Source organism: Trichoplusia ni, chromosome 15 (genome assembly GCF_003590095.1).
Source record: "Trichoplusia ni isolate ovarian cell line Hi5 chromosome 15, tn1, whole genome shotgun sequence".
Lineage (NCBI taxonomy): Eukaryota > Metazoa > Arthropoda > Insecta > Lepidoptera > Noctuidae > Trichoplusia > Trichoplusia ni.
Window position 1 is genome coordinate 5,665,724 of NC_039492.1, and position 21,839 is coordinate 5,687,562.

Consider the following 21,839-nt stretch of genomic DNA (forward strand, 5'->3'; position numbering starts at 1 on the left):
CAAATAATAACCCTTTATCAATTAGCGATTATCATTATATAATTAGAATAAAGACGTTAAAAGGGTTTTTATGATGTCGATATCCTGTCGTGTAACACGTGTTGGTACATTCCAGATGTTCTCGTGCCTGGACGAGTACTGCCGGCGGTCGCGCGGCTCGGAGGAGGGTCGCTTCGCGGCGCTGCTGCTGCGGCTGCCGGCGCTGCGCTCCATCTCGCTGAAGAGCTTCGAGCACCTGTTCTTCTTCCACCTCGTGGCGGAGGGCAGCATAGGCGGGTACATACGGGACGCGCTGCGCAACCACGCGCCGCCCATCGACACCAACATGCTGTAACCGGACACGGCCACACGCGGACCTGGGGTCCTAGCGATGCAACACGAGAGAGCTGTGCAGCTAGTTAACAAGTTTATTTAACGCGTCGTCTTGTTAATCAATCTATCTAATTGGAAATCAACCGTTTGCCGGTCAAAGGTTCGACTTCAGTCTTGGTTCGACCATTTAATTAGGGTTCGTTATATGGAAAGTTAGCTTTAGCATTCGTCGAAGGGCGAGTCGATGTGGTTAGGTACATTTCGAGGTTTTAGATTATAATCTGTATACCTCACAACATGTACGTGCGTGTGACCGCTGCACGACCTCTGGCAAGATGTAGGTGTTTATTAAATAAACGGTACCGCATACAATTGTAGCTTGTATTACCGGAGTTTTGTTAATGTTAGCGAGCTATTCTTTTTGGTAGCGCCGCGTTTGTAGTTTTAATTACAATTGGCCTTTATTGTTGAAAACGAGGGAGAATTACAAATTACGTGGCTCAGAAATCAATTTAGCTGTAGCTATTTTTATAACAACGTATACGTGGATAATGTCACTCAGCTATTAAGTACCTGGTCTACAACCAGCCGTTATTATGAAGGCCCTTTATGTTCCGTTCGCCTGTTGAGTTCGTCCGTCATCAGCCGAGCATCAGAGTGCGGGTCACGCGACGGCGCGTCGTGTATCGGTATGTGTATATTGTATCGCGAACTTCAGATGTTAGGTAGTGTAAATGGGGCCGCCTCTTTTATTACGTAGAATATGATTAACGTAAATTAGTCATTCATTTATTAGGGAATTTTAATCGTCAGGTAGGTGTCCATAGTGAATTAATATAATGTTAGACTAATTAATGTGTAATTTTAACATTTACCAAATCTCTCTTCAAAGCACTTACATTTATTATGTATCTCTAATGGATATGTCGAAGTGTCTACTGAGTCAGTGATAAAAATTAATCGTAATGAAACGAAAAGAAAAATTATACAAAATTATGCTTCATATATTTCCCATATATACACATGTTGGTGCTTTAACATGCATTATTTACGTATTATGCATATCAAATATGCATAGTAAATCTTGAATTTAATGTTACTTGATAAATCCTTATTTTCATTATATTTAGTATAGAAAGTTATAAAAAACTGTAAATATATCTTGCATGTACAATGTAATTTTATTATGTTTAGACGAGTAATTTATATTGCATATTTAATATATACCTCACCAGTCGTGGGTGGTGGGACGAGACGGATAGATTGGCCTATTCTCTGCGGTTATAATTATCGAGCGTCAGACGGGCCACTTTATTTTTGTACCTTGTAAGTGCAACACGCGTTCTCAAAGAATTCACTAACAAAATTAACCAGTATTAAAACATTCACGAAACATTGAAGACTAAAAATTGACGTGGATTAGGAGCTGGATTCGATACATTCGGGCAAGAATATAAAGTTGGTAAAATTAACTTTTTCATAGATGTTGAAATTATATAGAAAACTTTGTTGTGATTTTGATCGCTGAGCGTAGCAGTCAGCTCAATGGCTAGACAGTCGTGTATTCAGGACATTCAGGTCTAACTCCAGTAGTGCCGCGCTTAGAGCTGCGGACTTCACGTTCACCGTAGATTGTTGACTTTGAACCATTTCTGTTATGAAGAATTAATGTTGAGCAATGATATTATTATATGGATGGGTTTGAATTATATGATGGCGATGTTGCAGCGGTTGTGAGATGATTTATAATGATGTTCACTAATTAATTATCTGACTAAATTTAAGTTATATTTTTTGTATAGACATACATAGCTTTAAGATTCATAAATGGTGATTAAAATTATTATCACAATCCTGTCTTGTTTATTTGTTAACACACTAGAATCTTGGTTTAATTTAGTAAATTAGTTTTATCAATTTGGTGTGGTTTTTCGAAGTTTCATTTTCAAAGTTTGTGATACCTGTAATTTAGTTACAATTACAATTTACAGGTTGCGTTAGGTCTTATCATGAGGAATTGATAGAATTGGAAGGAAAAACAATAAAAAAATAAATGTTGTATACGTATTATAATTAGATCTTGCAAATAGTTATAAAATGAGTAACATATAATATGTACATTTCAGTATACGTAAGGCACAGCCAAGCAATCAAAAATATAATAGAATGTATGAAAAATAACACTTAGGCTCATTTGTACTGCCATACTGATACAGGTTACAGAAATTATTATGAGACGTAATAATCATGCTGTCTTGTTCACTCTACTGTCTTACACGAGAGTGCGAGAAGGACGGTCTCGAGATATACTGAGGAAATAATATAATCATTAAAATACTTAGTCTTGTTATATATAGAGTAATACACTTAAAAGCACCTAAAATGTTGTACTTAATCGTTAAAATGCGAGGTTTCCATGGACTCGAACACGTCCAGTTTCACGTTCAATCTGAAACAGACAGATGTTGTTATTTCCATGGACTTAAATATTTATAGTGTCTTTGTATACTAGTCTTGTGTCGCAGGGGCTTACACAAACATTCAAAAGGCATGTACAGAGATATCCAGGCAAAGGACAAGCATTCGTGAATCACACAAATCCTTGTCCCACGCGGGGATCGAACCCGCGCCACATCGTGCACAGTGGCTTTTAGCGTGACCTCAAATCGGCTTTCTGTGAAGTTACCAAGTCTTTGAGTTAGTAAGTACTAGAGATAATTACAAAAGGTTTGTCTATAAATGTAATACTGACTTCTCGAAGGCGGTGTACATGTCGTTGACCTTGGTGGGGTGGCACACGAGCGCCAGCTTGCCCTGCTCCGTGTCGAACAGTGTCGGCAGCCAGCGGGACGCCGCCTCGTGAGCTTGCTCCGGGGTTACTTCAGATATAGCCGCTACCAGGTCGCTGTGAACGATTTTTAGTGTTAATGTATGATCAATAACTATGTTTAAAAAAACGAATTAATGACATACCATAGTGGATAATTTGCATTGAAAAGATTTAAGAGAATTTAATCCAATTTATTTATTAACAACATCCTCAAAATAATATTGCTGAAGCTTGAATACTACATTCTTGTATACTTGCAGGCTATCATACTACGAAACAAATATTTACTCAGCTTCAACTACATTTTTAGACACCGTTTCATACGATTGGTATGGCATTTAATTATTTATTGAAGCAAATATATGTTAAATCCACCACAAATAGTGTAAATTGCGTATTGAACAACCTCGAAGAATATGATATAAGGACTCCAATCAATCAGAACCACTAGAAGTCTTATTTTATCCGTTTATCGAAGATTAAGCGGAAATACACTGGGAAATACCGCAGTTATTTATACAGACCTGCAGTAAGTGGCGTCGACTCTACAGAGATAGTTCATGAGTGACCGCTTGACGACGTCGGCGGGACACTTCTCATTCTCAACCACCTCGAACAGAACCGTACTCTTGGCGGACGCGAATAGGTCCGGGTCGAACTTGGCGTCCCTCAAGTAATCTTCCTGTTGAACAAGGTATTGTTTAAATGTAAGTGTTGTAGCATTTAGAATATACCAAGAGGAACATAACTTGGTTGCTTTGATACCTAATTTTATTTTATAATACACTTACTGAAAGTGGAATATAACAAAACAATGCACTCTAAGGTTAATTGATTAGATGCAACTTTGATTACTTGGAGTATCGATGAGTCGACAGCTCTTGTGGAGTGAGTGCATTTTGGTCAATAACATCTACACATTAATGATAACTTCTGTTTGAAGTTTTTTTAAACATTAGTTACGTAAATGACCTTTCTATGAACAAAGTCAATTGAATTTATCGGTACTACTCTGTAGAAAATTTCGTATTTACCAGAATGCTCTTAGCTTTGGTGTATGCGGCGACGGCGTTGGTGGCGCGGTACAGTGAGAAGATCAGCTTGCCTTCGTTTGGCGACATACGGATTGCATAGCCGTACGACAGACCACAACCACGGATCAAACGCCACATCGGACCCTGGGAATATACAAATTTAATATGATTTATTCAAGATAATGCATGATGGATTTTCTATATCGACAGTCTTGTTAAAAGTTGATTAGATTGTGACTTATTTTACTTTACAAACAAACTTATATTTCCTTGAATATGTTCTGGCTAACTAATAAAGTTGGAAATTCCGATTGTTCTAAAAGGATGCTATTTTAAAGGAGAATTTCGAAAAAGCTGTGACTTCTGACCCAACATAGACGAACAAATTACTGATATCACAGGTTAAATAAGTAATACATATATCACATGGATCAATAAGTCCCGAGACTAACCCAGAGATGGCGCTCGTAGTAAACCAGTAACTACGTCTTTCTAAAGTACTAACCTTTGCTTGAAACATTTAAAAAAAATAAGTCGATCGGACCAGAAACAGCTGAGTTATCGAGGTTAGAGTAAAGTCGTTTTGTAGTTTGTTTTAAAAATGGAAAAAACCGAGTTTCGTGTTCTGATAAAACATTGTTTTTTGATGGGTAAAAACACCGTGCAAGCAAAACAATGGATTGAAAAATGTTACCCGGACTCTTGTCCATCAAAAGCAACGATAGTCGGTGGTTTGCCGAGTTTAAACGTGGTCGTACCGACACAAATGACGCGGAACGCGCGGTTAGACCTGTGGAAGCCGTTACATCGAAAAATGTGAGCGAAGTGACAAAAATTATAATGAAAGATCGAAGTGAGGCTCCGTGAGATTGCTGAGATGACACAGATATCATATGGAAGTGTATTTACTATCCTTCATGAAAAATTGAGCATGAAAAAGGTTCTTTCCAAGTGGGTGCCGCGATTGCTTTCGATGGAACAAAAACAGCAAAGAGTTGATGATTCAGAAAGCTGTTTATCGCTATTTACTCGTAACAAAAAAGATTTCTTGCGTCGTTACGTGACCATGGACGAAATATGGATACATCACTACACTCCAGAGTCGAAGCGGCAGTCATCTGAGTAGCGCAGAGTTGGCGAAAGCCGTCCGAAACGTCCGAAAACGCAGCAGTCAGCTGGCAAAGTCATGGCGTCAGTTTTTTGGGATACGCATGGCGTGATTTTAATTGACTACCTCGAAAAAGGTAAATCGATCAACAGTGATTATTATATTGACTTGCTAGTACGTTTGAAAGAGGAAATCGCAGAAAAACGACCGCACATGCAGAGAACAAAATCCTTTTTCACCAAGACAATGCACCCTGCCACAAGTCGATGAAAACAATGGCAAAATTGAACGAATTGGGCTTTGATCTGCTTCCCCAGCCCCCATACTCGCCAGATTTAGCTCCCAGTGACTACTAGCTCTTTGCTGATCTTAAAAAAATGTTCCAGGGAAAAAGATTTGGCTCAAATGAGGAGGTCATCGCAGAAACTGAAGGTTATTTTGAAGCGAAAGATATTTTTTTTTATAAACATGGTATTGAAAAATTGGAAAAGCGTTGGAATGATTGCATCACCTTAAAAGGTGATTACGTTGATGAATAAAAAACATTTTGCAAAAAAAATGTTGTTTTCATTGTTAGTCTCGGGTGTAATCCATGTGTTATGTGATATATAATGATACTGTTGAAGTTGTATACCTCGAGCTGCGTGAAGTAGTTGAGCGCGACCATGAGCGGCGCGACGACCTGCACGTCGTGTCCCCTGGGCCCGGGCGCCAGCTGCGCCGCGCAGCAGGACTCGTACCCGCCCACGCCCAGCACGAACCCGCCCGCACACGCGGACACTAGCTCCGCGTCCCAGTACAGCGCGGGACTACACACCGACATGTGAAAAAGGTTATTAAATAATGTCGTGCAGCGAGATGCGCGGCCACTGATGTTAGTTCATGATCCGGTTGGGTCCGAAAATAGTCGGGTAATCCCGACATATACGCATGATTAAACTGTTGCATCGTTCAATAATAAATAATTCTAAAAAGTGTTAAAAAAGACTATTTATTTTTTTGGCACAGAATTAAAGCATCTATGTGTTGGTACCATTAGATAGCATTACCGTGAGGGTCAATAAAGGTGATTTTGCACTGTTTTAAATAGTCTTTTATCAAAAGAAGTGCTTAAGTTTACATTTCATTTTGTTGCGTTTTCTTAACTTAGAACTTTTAATTCTCAACATCCTACATAAACATGTGCCGCAAAATGAAATACAACAAAACTTACGCCAGCGGAGTGATCTCATTTTCCCTGGCGAACTGCTGCCACGGCTTGGTGCTCAGCTTGTATCTCTCGAAGTCTGACGCTAGATGGAGCCACACGTTCTCCGTGATGCTCTTGAAGGTGGCCCTGGCTTCAGACAGCGCGGCCTCGGCGGAGTCTCCGCCGGCGTTGAGCTGTTCTATGAGCTCTTTGAGGAACTTCTGTTGTCTCAGGACAGTGCACCAGTGCATGTTGCTGTCTTTGCTGTACACCGAGTCGCGGAGAGCGTCGTACATCATTTTGTCACCTGCTCTCCTTACCTGCGTGGTTTATTTAGTTTTAGTAGATATCCTACAATAATTAGTAGGGGCCAGAACCAAACACGAAAGATTTGGCAGGAGGGACTAGACGTATTCCATCAGATGTAACGGGTAGAATCTAAGGACGAAGATCCAAGATTGAGACCGAGATATACATATGAATAAATAACTTGCTTAGCAAAAGGATTACCTTTATAGGTGTTTTATTTGTATAAAACTTCAATAACTAGTGAAAAGAAACTTACCTGAGCGACATCATTAATGAGCCTCTGAGCGAAGACCAGCAAGCGTTCCTTAGTGATCTCAGCGGCATACAGGATCTCGTACAAGTGGTTCACTACAGCCTCGTAGTCTTCTGGCTCACACTAGAATTACGATAAGTTAAATAAGTTCGCGTAGTAGATCATGGGAGTGAAAATGTTAGAGATGAGATTACATAGGAAAGGTATATGGTAAAATACCAATGATACGAGTTCCTACTTAACTAATTTTAGTAAGATGATTGAGAAGCTTAGAAACATCTTAGTAACAATTTACTTCTTTAAAAACAATGATAGGCTTTTTTGTAAAATTAAATAATTCAATTTTTCTTCTCGTTAAATATCTTGTAGTCTTACCCTGGTCTCAATATGCACAAAGTTCCCAAAATGTCCGACGGAGAAGTTTCCGCCTCGATCGAATCCGATGTCGTTGCTGAACAACACGGTGAGCTGCTCAGTGGCCCGGATGACGTCCTCGTGCGGCACGAGCGTGTTCCCGCGCCGCACGGGACACTCCGCGAGCCCGTTCAGGTGCAGCGGGAGCCACTTGCGGGCCGTCTGGTCCACTGACGTCGTGTCGAACATTAGGTTGATCTGTAATTCATTGTGTTTTTTAAGGTTGCGCTTAAATAGGAAACTCCTTGGAAGATAATTTTGATTGTTGTTTTTTTTTCTAATAATTTGTATTGAAAATAAACCCTCAACATCACGCTAAAAAATGATTGTATTTATGTGCGTTCCAGCTGGAGCGTGAAGAGACCGCACATAAATACTAATATGAATATGATCTACATAAATATGAATATGATTTCAGGAAGGTAGCTGATACCTTGGATTAACATATAGGCTTTTAGGTTAAAGGATGGTAATGTTATAATATGTTCATATACAGTTACAAACGACTTCCAGGCAGGCGAGCGGCGAACAACATGTAGTTTACGATGGTATTTTGATGATATTTTAGACTTAAACTATTTCAAGTAAAATAAACTTCATTGTTCAACAACTGAAATTGTATACATCCATCATCTAAAACTTACAATATTTTACTCTATAGTTTTCCCACTTACATAAACGAAGTTGGTCTTGAGACTATGTATCCTGGCGTAGATGGGCAATTCCTTCAAGTCGAAGTGCGGGCAAGGCTCGCCGTCCGTGCTCCACGACTGTATCTGGTGACACTTGAAGGAGCACGGCGGGACCGGCACTGACGCCAGAGTGCCCGCGGGCGGCGCGCGCTAACAACAAAAATATTACTATTATACTTCGGTACTTAAAAAGGTATACAATCTTATTAGACCGAATCTAAATTTGGTGTTTTTAAAGTTAAATTAATGAACGACAGATCAATTTTAGTGGTATATTTGATTCGGTAATCTTTATTTATAATGAAATTCCTAAGTACACAGGTCCGGGACAGGTCATGTTAGAAGTGCGGCCCTGGTACCCCTCTCACCACAAATAAAATAGTAGTCAGTTTTTCCAGTTTTCAGCTTTCACACTCGTCCCCGCCATATATTGTTAATTTGCCTTTTTTGGCGGGTTCCAGGTCTGAACTGAGTTTTTAGAGTAAAGGACAGAACGAGACTATTAACCTTTTGTTAGATACCTACAAAAAATAAGTATTGAGTTTAAATTTGTAGATGTAAATCGTAAAATTAATGTAAAACGGAGAATACTTGTAATGTTTATAGCCATTTTTCTATTTTTTTTAATAATATTATTTTCGCTTAAAACATAGTACCTAAATGGCTGTAGTTATTGAAATTGTTTCGCCAATTATACATAATGTGGATGTACACAGCTGAAAATACGTAACTACGGCTCGAATTTACCTCTAACTATTAATAACTGGTGTGCATTTAAAGGTGCTGTAAATTGTTCTAGCTATAGTCTAACCAATAAGTACCTGTATCAGCTTTAACTGAAAGCAACAAGGTCTATTTTTATTTAAATTTTCTTGTAAAGCTCTTTTACTTTTTACATTGCTAATGACAATCGTAAAAGTGGTAATAACCATACAGAATAGTTATCTCCAAGTCATGACGTCACCAAACTATCAATAACGCATTAATGAACTAATCACAACAGGATATTAGTTGTTCCATTACATCTAATTAATTTTGAATGCATTTCGTTAATAGTTTAACGAGTTTCCTTGATAAGATTTTACTTGGACTTTAAACTTTACATGGACATGAGTCGTTACTTTATCTTAAACAAAAGAACTATTAAGATTAACTTAAGCAACAAATAGTTGAATGATGACGTTTTATCTTAACATATAAGAATATTGATCATGTATTAATATTGACAAGGATTGAAAAATACAATTACGATAATTGCCTTGTTAACTAATAATAAATAAGATTAGTGCTAGATGGATATTATAATAGAGTTATGAACATTATAGATAACTTAGGAATATCTATTAGGAAAACAATGAATGATTTAGAATGTTAGCAATGTTGATGGTAATGGAATCTATTATAACAAAACGTCATAATAATTTGTGTTCATGAAATACTATTTGAATTATATATAACACCATGTGTTCCAATGTTGTTCCACTTTCTCATACAAACGTCTATATAAGTGACATTCTTTGGTGTACAATAAAGAATATTCTAAGTGACCTAGCCGATGCGATTCGATCAGCGTCAACTCCTACAGAAATGCTCTTTTTCTAGGTCTCGTATAATTACCTCGTTGAAGTCCATAGCTTCCTGCAACCGTTTACCCTTCTCAGCTAATCCGGCTTCGCCTAATTGCCTCCTCTGCTCTTCCAATCGAGCCTTCTCTTCATCAGCCATTCTAAAAAACATTCATGCATTGTTAATTACTATTTAAACACATTTTAAGTTCTTTGAGATTTGTTATTGTTGTTCGTCTTTTTATCGTTGTCATTACATAAATATTTAAGTAAAGATAAAACTATACTCTCTTAGAAGCGATAAACTAATGCTGTTTTTAATTATCTATGTTAACTTAAATACTTGTGTAAATGTCGTTTTGAAAGTTAAAAATCGTTTTAGAATCAACTTAAACCTATTTAGCAATAATCATTAGGAAATATCAGTAGTTATGACTAACATTTTAAGAAATCGGACAATTAGACAAATGGTCAAGATGTAGACATTCTGGGAGTGGTTGTTGACTCATGAAACAAGGGCATCGTGGGTAATGTGGAAATTCTTTACTTAAGGCCAACTCTTGTCCTTTACAGGCTTTTCTTTGTTTGTTAATATGGATCTAATTGACCTAAATCTTGGACCTTTATACTAAAGTCAAAAGCCATTGCATGAGTATCTCAACTATTTAGTTCATAAGGTTTTTAGTTCACTTGTCATGCAAATAGTCGCGCCGTCTTTAATAACATTCTAAGACATGTAAGAAATAGTCATAAACCGAAAGTGTCGATAAAGAAGCCCTTTAATTCCTATAACTATATAGCATTTGTTTCGGTACTTAAAAAAGATAAGCAATCTCGGTGTCTTTTTGTCTAAAAACCTACAAAAAAACTTTTTTGTGTTGTTAACTAACAAATTAAACGCAATTAAATGCCAACGTAAAACAACAATAAATATTACCAAATTAAATATACCCCAGGAATATAACAGTTTTTTTATTTGTGTTCTGTATGACGTTTTTATAAAAAGACAAAGCAAGATAATTTACCTTTTGTAAGCACCTAAAGATAGATGATACTACTAAGTCACTCACTTGGTCTGCAGTTCAATGCTCGGGGAACCCATGATGATGACGACATCATCCGTGAAGTACTCCTGGAGAAGACCGAGCCAGTAGTCTGAAGACTCCTCCAATAAGGCGTGCAGGTCTTTTTGAGGGTTCATGCGCGAGGTGAACTGAAAACAAACATATACATGTATATGTACATATTCTTCAAATATATCTATCAGAACCTATTCCAATGAGATGTCTAAACTGTCTCGTCGTTTAACGGTAACGCGTAGTCGAATATTTAAACATGTGACTTTATGTCGATGTGCATGTGACTTGAATCTTTCTGAAACCTCCCATGGTAGTAAAGTAGTAGTATTTTTTTTAAAAGAAAAACAACGCATTCCAAAAATATAATGTCTTGAAAATAGGTACATACATAATTGCATTTCATTTAATTCGTTGTTTTTCCTTGCAGATCGTTTTACCGACTTTCAGTGTGTACCATTATAAGCCAGTCAATTGAATAGTTATATGCCTACAACATGCTTCATAATGACAATTCGTTACACTGCAATCGTATATAAAATTTCAAAAATTTTCGCCACTTAAATAAAACACTTGATTTTAATAAGCATTCATTGAACTGTGACCGAATTATGGTGCTATTGTTTGATATATCACTACGAATCGTTTTGGAATATTAAACAAGGAAATTGGGTCATAACATAAAAATATAAACTATTTAGAATCTCATTCGGTTTTCAATAAAATTCAAATGGATCAGTTTAATGGTGACACGTGATTGTGATAATCAATCTCCATATTGTATGGACACTCAATGTTTATGGTCGTAGTTTCACATAGCTCTACAATAGGAAAAGTATTTTTATTATACAACGTGTAGTACAAATGCGTCATATAAGAGATTCTGTTTCTGACTATTAAATGAATTTAATCTAAAGTATGTTAAGTCATTTTGAGGAATTTGTTGAACTAGCGTAAAATTTTGATATGAATTAATATTTGTTCATATTTAACTAGTTTAATTCTAATTGTTGCCCACAAGTTGCTCCGCTCGGAACATTAAATCGTGAAAGGACCTATCCTACGTGTTAATCCAGATAATAAATTTATGTGTGTACCAAATTTCATTCCTTTCCTTCCAATCCTTGCAGTAGTTTTTGCGTGAAAAAGTAATAAACATCCATCCACCCTAACTATAAATACTTTCGCATTTATAGTATTAGTAGGATTAAATATTAAAAATAAATATTTTATTTGTTTGTTATTTTATTGTTAGATTTAAATTTTATGCTAAGGTAATTTTTGCCTATTGACTATAGATCATTAATTTTTATTCCTATTTAAAATATCACGCATTTCTACACACAGTATGTTAAACTCAATAATAGTAAAATAACTGTAACAAGTTGTATTTCTATTGCCTGCTTGAAGTTACGTGACGTATATTTATCGTCGTATCGCGTAGTATCCTTCAATCTCAGATTAACACATTTCAATACAACAGAACAACAGATTCATAAAGTTACAGATCATTTAATCCAAAAAATACCGTTTGACGTTTAAAACTCTTCAAGCCGAAATCACTTTGAAAATGTATTTTTCGTAAAACCATGGAGATATGAACCTATTTTCGTTTTGTTAAAACAAGATGCACTATTCATTACAAAATTTCTAATATGGTATCGTTGTGTTATCTTAGTCTTATATAATATACATAAGTTAACATTATACATAACCAAATGGCTTAAATTAATTCGACCTGAAACCTTCTGTCGCGGGTTTTTCTCAAACATTCAAATCACATGCGCAAAGACAACCAGAGTCAGGAAAAACATTCGTGGATCACACAAATGCTGGTCCTACACGGCGATCGAACCCGCGAACACGTTGGGTTCTTTGGGTTTGGCATGGTTACCTCAACCACTCGGCCACTCTTGCTTTCAAGTGTGTATAGTTTCTTTAACAGATATGAAGTCCAGCCCGAGCATCGGTTCTGACTGCCTCACCGAGCAATTATATGTTTTCATTCATTACTACACAAGCGAGCCTTGGCCCGGGCCGACATATACCAAAAACACTAAAAATAGGCCAACAATCTGAACAAAAACTTATTTATCTGCTACTTATGTTAATATACCATACAAACTTACGTCATGCAGGTTCTGCGAGTACAAAGCGTCTCCAATACAGCGGAAGGCCACCGAGTGGTGCGGGTCAGACTCGAGGCTGGCGATGGACTCGCGCAGCTGCTTGCGCAACAACCTGCGCAGGCGCTCCATATCCAACACCTCCTCGCCGCAGCAGACTGTCTTCAGGCAGCTTAGGGCTTCGTCACGAGCTGCCTCTAACTTGTCTAGGGGAACGTTGTCTAGTTCGATCTTGATTAGAGAGGCGATGTTCTCGGTTAGGTTGTAGGATATCTGTCGCAGACAAAAAAGGGGGTTATTTAAGAGTACTCTGGTTTTCATTGTGGTTGTTGATGTTGACGTGTGAAGGCCTCGATTATTCCAATTCAATAGTTTTGATAACAGTACGATGGATAATTTTCTATGCTATTAAAGAAAATTGAGAAGCCTGTTGAAAAAATTTACTCGTTTTTTCACTAATTTCGATACGTTTCTTTTTTAAGTAAATCTTTAAATAAGAGAGTAAAAATAAGACTGCTGCAAATAAAAAAAAAAATCCTTATATAATCCTCCTTAAACGGAATGGCATCTTATTATCATTATCTCATTCGACCGGTTTTTAGTCTTGCTTACATTTATCATGTTAGTTTACTCACATCTCCGGCTAAAGCATCTTCCTTTTCTACCAGGCAACGCTGTAGCGGCGCCGCAGCGGTATCGCAAAGGTAACGCAGCAGAATCGCACATCCAGTCAGGTCTTTAAGAGCGTTCTCATGCGTTAAAAGAGGTCCGCGCCAGCCAAACATCACCTGGAGTAAATAGACAATTGAAATATGATATTTATAGGTAGCGTACATATTACCAGATCTTGAAGCGTATCATCTCAGTACCAAATAATAAGAATACAGCTATTGCTTACCATAGATAGATAATAGATATATGTTGATAGAAAATTATTTTCAAACGAAAAAATATCGTACAGCAGAATTGCTTGAAGAAAATTATCTTTATTTTTAAAGACTGTAAACTGTTACTTGGCAAATAGATTCGTGAAAAATAAATTTCAAGATCAATCTTTTCATTTGGTCACGAAAATGCAAAAGAAAATGACTGAAAACTGAACTTAGGATCTTTTATACCTGTCCACAGTCTTCGGTATCTGCGGGCCACTGCACCTTGTACTCGCCGTATTCAGGCGTGGGAGGGATGGTCTGCCATGGCTTCACGAAGGGGTCCTCACATGCGGTGCATACTCCTTTCTGCACAACAGAGTTCAAATTATCATTAGGCTTCACAATGTATTGCAACTTGCATGGGATTTCTAGCATCGTCTAAATGGGCCCTAAGAGAAGCGGTCAACAATCGATCGCATCTTTATAGGTACTATGGTAGAACCCACATTATTCATATAACTCAGTCACGGCATAGATTGACATCTATCTATACATAAAGACAAAACAGAAGCGACAATCCTTCATTCGAAATCGTGTGCACTGTAAACAAAAAAGTTGACAATCGATAATTTGTTCTAATGATGTGGAAAACTCGAAGAACGTTATTGTCAGACCTCGAATCAATTGTAGTTAGACATTTAATTAATTACGAAAAAACCAAGCTATTATGAACGCGTTAGACATGAAGTCACTATGAGTCATGTCTTGTAACTTGTATAATATCAAAGTGTATCTTGGAGGTGAGGTCATGTTTAAAGAAGTAATGTTTTATTGACAAAGGCAGGTAACATAAATGTCGAAGTTGAACAAAGCTATGCAACTGCTTTTTTTCCAAGCTTCTATTTTCATATTCTTATAAAAGGAATGAAAATATCTTAATGTATATTGATTATCATCACGCTGAGATGCAGTTTTTATGGTTTCTCGGCAATTAGTTTCTCCTTAGCCAATTTATACGAAACTTTCGAACTGTCGAGATTCATTTCGGACTGGATTTTAGTTATCTATAATCGGATTTTGTTTAAAGACCTTGTATAAGCATTCGATAGTTTAATAAAAAAAATATTTTTACCAAGTCTAATCGTTTTACTATTTTTATTATTAGTGCCTATCTGTATTTTCCCAGTATGTATAAATAAAAGTCTATCATGGTGCCTAAAAATAAACAAATTTCCTATTGATAGGAAAACTGAGATAGTGTATACATTTACTTTCGAAATAGATAATAATGTTGGTTTGACTCATGCACTTGTTTAACGAGTAAATGATTACAGCAATTAGTGGCTGATAGCAGTCGAGTGAACTATTACTGTTTGCTTTAAGTTTAAAGTTTTGTTTGTGTATTATTGCGACATTTATTTGGTTGGGATAGGCACAAGCTATATCACGGTAGTTTGCGTCGCCTTGTGTGGTCCCTTGTACAAGATAAAATTAAAGAACTCCGACGATTTTAGCTGACAGGAGTCCGGCAGCATACCGCTCCCTCTTCCCCAGGGCTGACAAAGATCATAAGGATTTCCCCGGGTAGTAAAAGGCGCAAGCCACTGATTACTGATTACGAACTGATTCTACACACTTTCTAGAAGTGCGTGTCACAGCATCTTGCTTCCTCAACGACAAAATACCTGCTTTAAAAGCAGAAGGGAAGAGTGTTGTCAGTATATTAGTCATACTGTATTGATTTCTTAATGGTGTAAGAATACATTAAGGTTTACTATAGAGTGAAGTCACTTTACGTCTAAGAGGTTTTCCTTAAAAGAATGACGTAGTAAGAACAGCCTTACATTGAAGCGATATGTTAATGCTGTGATATAATGGGCCTACACATTACTACAGTTAATATGCAGATTTCATGTTTTATGTATAGACAGAAAAGAGTCGATGTACAATGACATGTTTTGAAATTGTTAATTTTAAAAAGATTTAAGGTGATATGATTGAAGTGGTTTCTTAGGTTTACGCGAATGTTAGACATTGAAATGAAACTACTGCAAATGCAAACGTGTCGAAACGTAGGGAACTAAAATGAAAAATTAAACCGCGATAGAATCCGTAAAAGTAGTTTCATTTCAATGATATGATTGAAATTAGAATATTGGTGTTTATGATAGAGCTCTGTGCTCCATTCCGCAATATACAATTGTTGATGAATGAATGGAAATAGGATTAAAATTGTATGGCACTATTCGTATTCTTCTAAAATCTAAGAATGTTTGGAACGAAATAACTGGAAATAGCGGAATTGGGGCTTTGATGTGTCTCTTTCACTGCAATTCATGCAACATTTTTTTTTAGATTTCGTTCAGGTCCGGTTTCATGTAAATGTAATTTTTTTGCTAACTGTACCTTCTTCATGATGTCATCTTCAACGACGGCCAGAGCTTGGAACACATCCTCAGCGTCGATCTGACCGGTCAGAATGATGGTCAGGTTTTCCGCCCGGTAGAATTGTTTGTGGAAAGCTTTTACCTGTAACAAACGTAGATGGTTAAGAAAAATATAAATCTTTAGTAAGTAGGTTAGTTACTACAAAAACTATCGATAATATAATGCTCGCTGTCCCAGCTAACGTTGTTTTGCTATACAATTGAGTTTTAGGGAATAAAAAAGGCGGTTTGAAAATAAATACTGTCCGATTCTCAGACCTAACGAATATAGAATATATGTACACAAAATTCATACGAATCGGCCGAGCCGTTTCATAAGGGTTCAGTTATATACACCGTACACACGTATGACACGAGAATTTTATATATTAGATCTACCAAATTACTGCTGAATATCTGCTAGTGACTACATATCTATACAATATATCAAATGTTCTGAACAGAAAGTATACTTCTAGCGATTCATGTCTTAAATTAACAAGCAAATGACAACTTTACCATCAATATCATATCGCGCACAGATCGCTATCTAACCATTGTTTTATGTTATCTTTTAACTGTGGAAACAGCAGATTAACTCTCATGTTTCAACATTGTCCTAGAAAATAACTTCAAATTTTGTGAACTGTTGACTCATGGGAAATTTACTGGGCCACCAAAGTGGTTTGGCAATAAATGGGCATTACTCAACGGATCCATTAACTTAGTTATGACGCAAATGCATAATAAGCCCTTTCAAACTCAAGAATGTGGACTAATGTTTAAAAATCTTAATAAGTCTTAATGTTGTGTGTTCTAAGGCTATTAAATTTAATACAATACTGAAGTTTAATGAAAGACAAACATTTATAGCTACGAAGGTTCTATAGAAGCAAAGAACTACAAAAATTGTTTTAACAGACACAAAAATTTATATAAAGGGAAAGATGGATAAGATCTATGGAACTATTTGTAGACGAACTACATTAACATAATTGATGACGAACTGACATTATAAGTCAATAAGAAAATAGTTGGAGCTGAACAAAACCAAATAGACTAATATATTACAGAGCTTCGTCTGAAATACAATTTATGTTAATAGATGTGTCAAGATGTAGTATTTAAAATGCATTTTATACAATCCTCTTTAAAAAAAGCAACTCCCAGAATAAGAAATTTGATTTTTGTGCGGCAGGGTGTTTAGTGAAAATTCAAGACAAATGCATGACCTACGTGGGGCTCTAATCATTGACACATAGTAGGGCACTGTGGATTTGGCATGGTGACCTCAACTATTAAGACATCCGTGCAGTAAATGACATATGGTTCACAAACATTTACTGCTCAGTAAAACAACACTAACTAGGTAGAATAATTAAAATCTTATAGTTCTACAGCTCAATAAATTATAATAAAAATAATATGCTATTGTTACTTTGTATATTTGACAAAACCACATCATCGAAATATGAATTTCTCATTCTAGTTGTATAAAATATAGTTAATTTTTCTTGTTGGAGATTGGACACTGCAAATTTTAATAGTATTATAAATTAATCATACTTACTTTTGTATTAGTAGTGGATGTTCTCAGGTTCTTCATAATACCACCAGTTTCAGCAGAATACCCACTGTTGGGATACATGGCACGCAACAACTGCAGCTCACACCTACAACAAATAATTCAAATAGAGAATTTTACACAAAAAAGGGGGTGAGCAAAAAAAAAAAGATGTCTGATAGCAATCTAGTGGGAGTGTTCATTTAGTTAATCTTTTAGGTATTGTTATAAAGAAAGAAATGACATTTCATATGGGTTGTTATGATAATTATTTGGAACCTTTGAATATTTTATTATTTGTAGACTTGTTGCAGCTTTTTAAGGATAAAAGGATAGTTGCCCAATTCTTACCGACTAAATGAAGTATTCTCCCGCCCCTGCATTTCACAATACACAACTCCAGCATCCTCACCCTCTCCATCAATATGGTGGACCTCGGTAATAAACCCATGGTCCGTAAGAGTTGGCATCAGAATATGGTCAAGGTATATAGGCAACAATGTCAGCATGCCTGAATCTCCCGCTGTATACACGGTGTAGCAAGTATGGTCTGTATCGGTCCATGCATTGGTGCCATGCGCCATGCAGCGGTTGGCCAGCAAGTCCAGGATACCCTTGTAGGGATACCGTTCGGAACCAAGGAAAATAAGATGCTCCAATGTGTGGGGCAAGCCATCATCATCATGAGCCTCAGTTGCTGAAACAAATAAAGAAAATGTAAATTTCCACTTTATTTTCAAATTTTAAAAATATACTATTACCTACTTAGTTAAAATGCTGTTTTTACAAGTGTTACTTATATTTATCATGTAGGTAGGTAGTAGGTAGATGTCAGGTAAAATTTTAATGTCTAGAAGAATGCCTCAGAATTGTATTATTGTTAGGAAATTTGAAACTCACCTAGACAAAAGAACCCGTTGACCAAAGGCCCTTCAACACCAGCTATAATCACAGTGATACCGGTCTTCTGCGACACATACTTGTTAACAGGAATCACATCAGAAGCTTTCGTCGAGGATACAAGTGTAAAATGAGACATTTTGTATTTTAACACAACCCGAATTATTTACGAAGTGTACGTTTCAACCGAAATCAAAATACACTATGTGAGGTCTACCGGCGCCCGCTCTTTCTACACCTACACAAAATGACAAGACTCCTAATCTCCTATCAATGACGTGAAGAAATTCCTAACAGTGTGGTCACTGTAAAATTCAAAAGCTTCCAAGACAGAATTATTAACTCGCTAGTATTCGCACAATATTATGTAGGTATTTAACCCAGCCACCCAACCCGATTTAAACAGTGCACGGTCGCGTAAAATGTAAAATACCAAACTGCTACTCGAAAATATTTTTGCTAGGAACAGGGAACTTAACCTAACATAGTGAAGTATAATTTTTCTTCTTAAAATAACGTAATTTTGTACTAAAAAAAAAGATTTTTTTAATCAAATCAAAATTTTATTTAGTGAATTGAAATTAATTCAATATAATTAGTAAGGTCATACTTAAAAATACTTACACTTACATTTTGTAGTCAATATCAAAAGGTTATTTACATTTTAAATTAAAGAAATTAAGAGGATAAAAAGCTTTCAATGTAGTTGATAAAAATGTTACTAATTTAGAAACTTTGTCACTATTGTTGGTAGCACTGAGACTGAAACGTCATTTGAAATTGACATCGTTATAAGTTTTGATTTCATGTACACACACGTGTACAAATGTACAATACTTACGGACAGCGACATTACTTAATAGCACTTAATTGTTTGTTTGTGAAATGATAAGTAACTAGAAATTTTATGATTATTTGTCAGTTTAGTTGCGATAAAGTTACATAAAATTCCCGCCATAACATAACTTTAAATTTTGTACAGATACATTTTATTTTTCTAGCCTTTATTTCCTACTAAACATACTTTCAATATCTAACTCTGAGTATTCAGACTTTTAGACTCTCTTCGATTTGATTATAAGGATCATTGAAGGAACATTGGTTCCTGCAGAGCGAGTTTGAGTTGTTGCGTAACAATGAGAGTTGCTTTAATATATTTGGCAGGCACATAGTCTACTCTTGTTTTATTATTTTTAGACATTGGCTTATCGTGTGATATGTAGTTGATTCCTTAATAAATTAAAATATAATCACAGTTATCGCTATTATCTTGTCACACGTAGATAACTACTGTAATATTAGGCGCCATTTGTTCAGCTGATCCTTTAAACCATTTTTTTTCCTGCTATCCTCCTCAGATCGACTTTGAGCTGGGAATAATGAATACTTCCCCCTCATCCTTCCCCTGGACAAAAATAAATATTTGAAGTTAATATTAAATATTTGTACCTACTGTAATATTTTGAACACGTTGATATTTATTTTAAATAGGATGACTTCTCCTCAACAGATCCTAGCCCAGCTTTACTATTTATAAGTAAATACGCTACAACCGGATTAGTATCCGGTAACCATAATATTGTAACCCAGATAATTATTGTATGGCAGTGAAAAAGAGTAACCATGGAGTTTCTTGCTCGTTCTTCTCCATGAGAATCTACCTTCCGAACGAGCGGTAGCTTCAATAGGAGACTGACCAACATTCTGAAACTAGTTTTTAATATTGTTTATATATAAATTGTTTTGACGTTCAAAAGTGCCATATACTGGTCTAATTGAAATAAAGCATTTGACTTTGACTTTAAGTAACATTATACGTGAGGTACGCTTTTCTAAAACAGTTTTTACAGGCGCTGTATTTCATTGAACTGAAACGGAAGTACCTATGTTATAAAAATGGTCCCAGTTATTGGGGGTAATAGTCCAAGGTTGTTAAGTTCTCAGGGGGTCAGTCGGTGAAGGGCTTCACGTGTTTTATGAAAATATATTGTTTCCCTAACTTTAAATCTTTAGGTCTGGTGTAAATTGTATTGAGGTGCTAAAACGTTAGGTACCTGATGAAACGGTATTTCTCCCTTGCCGTTATAATGCCGAAATGGGCATAAGGAAGGAATCAAATCCATATCTAGTTATTTAACAAAGAACGAATCATTAATATTTAGCAACTTGGATGGTATCCTAGCAAGTGGGCTTATACCGAAAAAAAGTTTAATTTTTTTTCCTCCATACCATTAATCCAAGTTTATCTGAGTTGTTTTTATAAAATAAAAGTCACAATTTTAAATATGAACCCGCACAAGGTTCTAAGACTGCATACGAATCTGAGGATTATGCTACTAAGCTATCACGGTGAAGGTTAAAATAATTATGTCTTATTTATTCAACAGTTATTAAGTAATTTTTGATTAACTGACTTCTAGTAGGCCAAAAGGAGATTTTGCACGAGCTGCTATTAATTATATTAACTACAATAAAACATATTTCATTTATGCAAAGGGACCACGTATTTATCGGGATTGCTCGACTAGTGTCGGACCCAATTAGAGTCATCAATAATGAGCTGACGCATCGGGATCGCAAGTTGTTGTAATAAAGTATGAAAGTTACCATAAAATCGAAATATAAAATGTATAAAATATTTGTAGTTACAATAAAACTGTGGTTTTGCAAATATTTCATTTATAAATTGTAAATAGTTTTTGACGCACTAAGGTTGAATGCCAATAAAATTAATTATTAATATTTTGTTTTTAAATCAATTATTCGTGATTTTAAATATTTATTTCGTAAAGTATGATAATATACGATCAGAAGAAATGTGTAAAGGTTAATATATACAGTTGTTTGTTTAAGTTTTCAAACGATATTTGTATATTTTGTTTTGACGTTAAATCTTTATAGAATTTATACTGCACGCTGCAAGTATACTTCCAAAACTGGTAAGGATCTGTTTTTTTTTAATTCTTTTTGCCTCTCGATTCGGTCATGAAAAAAATATAAAACCAAACAAAGGTCGTTAGCAGTTGATCGAACGTTAATTGTACGAAGTAGCGCTGATGACAAGTTTTAGAGTGCTAAATAAATCTCAATTCAACGGAGAAATAACTCAAATTTATCGAGCTTTTTTTAGACACATATTTTTTTAATTTATCGGGAGTGTTGGGCCTCT

At 36.0% G+C, this 21,839-nt stretch overlaps 2 protein-coding genes across 6 annotated transcripts in view; one reads left to right on the plus strand and one right to left on the minus strand.

The window, feature by feature from the left end:
- The window catches only part of LOC113501062 (protein ultraspiracle homolog), a 40,726-nt gene extending 38,562 nt beyond the window's left edge, over window positions 1–2,164 (plus strand). For all 5 annotated transcript variants that reach the window (XM_026882057.1, XM_026882056.1, XM_026882053.1 and 2 more), the window contains one exon: window positions 116–2,164. In XM_026882057.1, the coding sequence (XP_026737858.1) occupies window positions 116–334 (219 nt within the window). In that variant the 3' untranslated portion in view covers window positions 335–2,164. The remainder of the gene's footprint in view (window positions 1–115) is intronic.
- A 202-nt stretch (window positions 2,165–2,366) lies between these two features.
- On the minus strand, window positions 2,367–18,931 carry LOC113501061 (uncharacterized protein C05D11.1-like). Its single transcript, XM_026882052.1, has 18 exons — window positions 18,671–18,931; window positions 18,122–18,467; window positions 17,777–17,879; window positions 16,187–16,309; window positions 14,027–14,146; window positions 13,544–13,696; window positions 12,912–13,181; window positions 10,777–10,919; window positions 9,759–9,867; window positions 8,124–8,291; window positions 7,411–7,647; window positions 7,039–7,158; window positions 6,498–6,793; window positions 5,919–6,093; window positions 4,177–4,320; window positions 3,667–3,824; window positions 3,065–3,217; window positions 2,367–2,761 (listed from the first exon to the last, which is right to left on the minus strand). The coding sequence occupies exons 1-18, from the start codon at window positions 18,807–18,809 to the stop codon at window positions 2,704–2,706; spliced, it is 3,015 nt and encodes a 1,004-aa protein (XP_026737853.1). The 5' UTR covers window positions 18,810–18,931; the 3' UTR covers window positions 2,367–2,703.
- Window positions 18,932–21,839: the final 2,908 nt, after the last annotated feature.

What these genes read in the sequence shown, in the direction of transcription:
- LOC113501061 (XM_026882052.1), bottom strand. Translation starts at nt 18,809, where the DNA reads ATGTCTCATTTTACACTTGTATCCTCGACGAAAGCTTCTGATGTGATT. An exon ending in TCAAGACCAACTTCGTTTAT is followed by an intron (nt 7,648 to 8,123) that starts GTAAGTGGGAAA and finishes AATGAATTACAG; the next exon opens with ATCAACCTAATGTTCGACAC. An exon ending in AATGAGATCACTCCGCTGGC is followed by an intron (nt 6,094 to 6,497) that starts GTAAGTTTTGTT and finishes GTCGGTGTGTAG; the next exon opens with TCCCGCGCTGTACTGGGACG.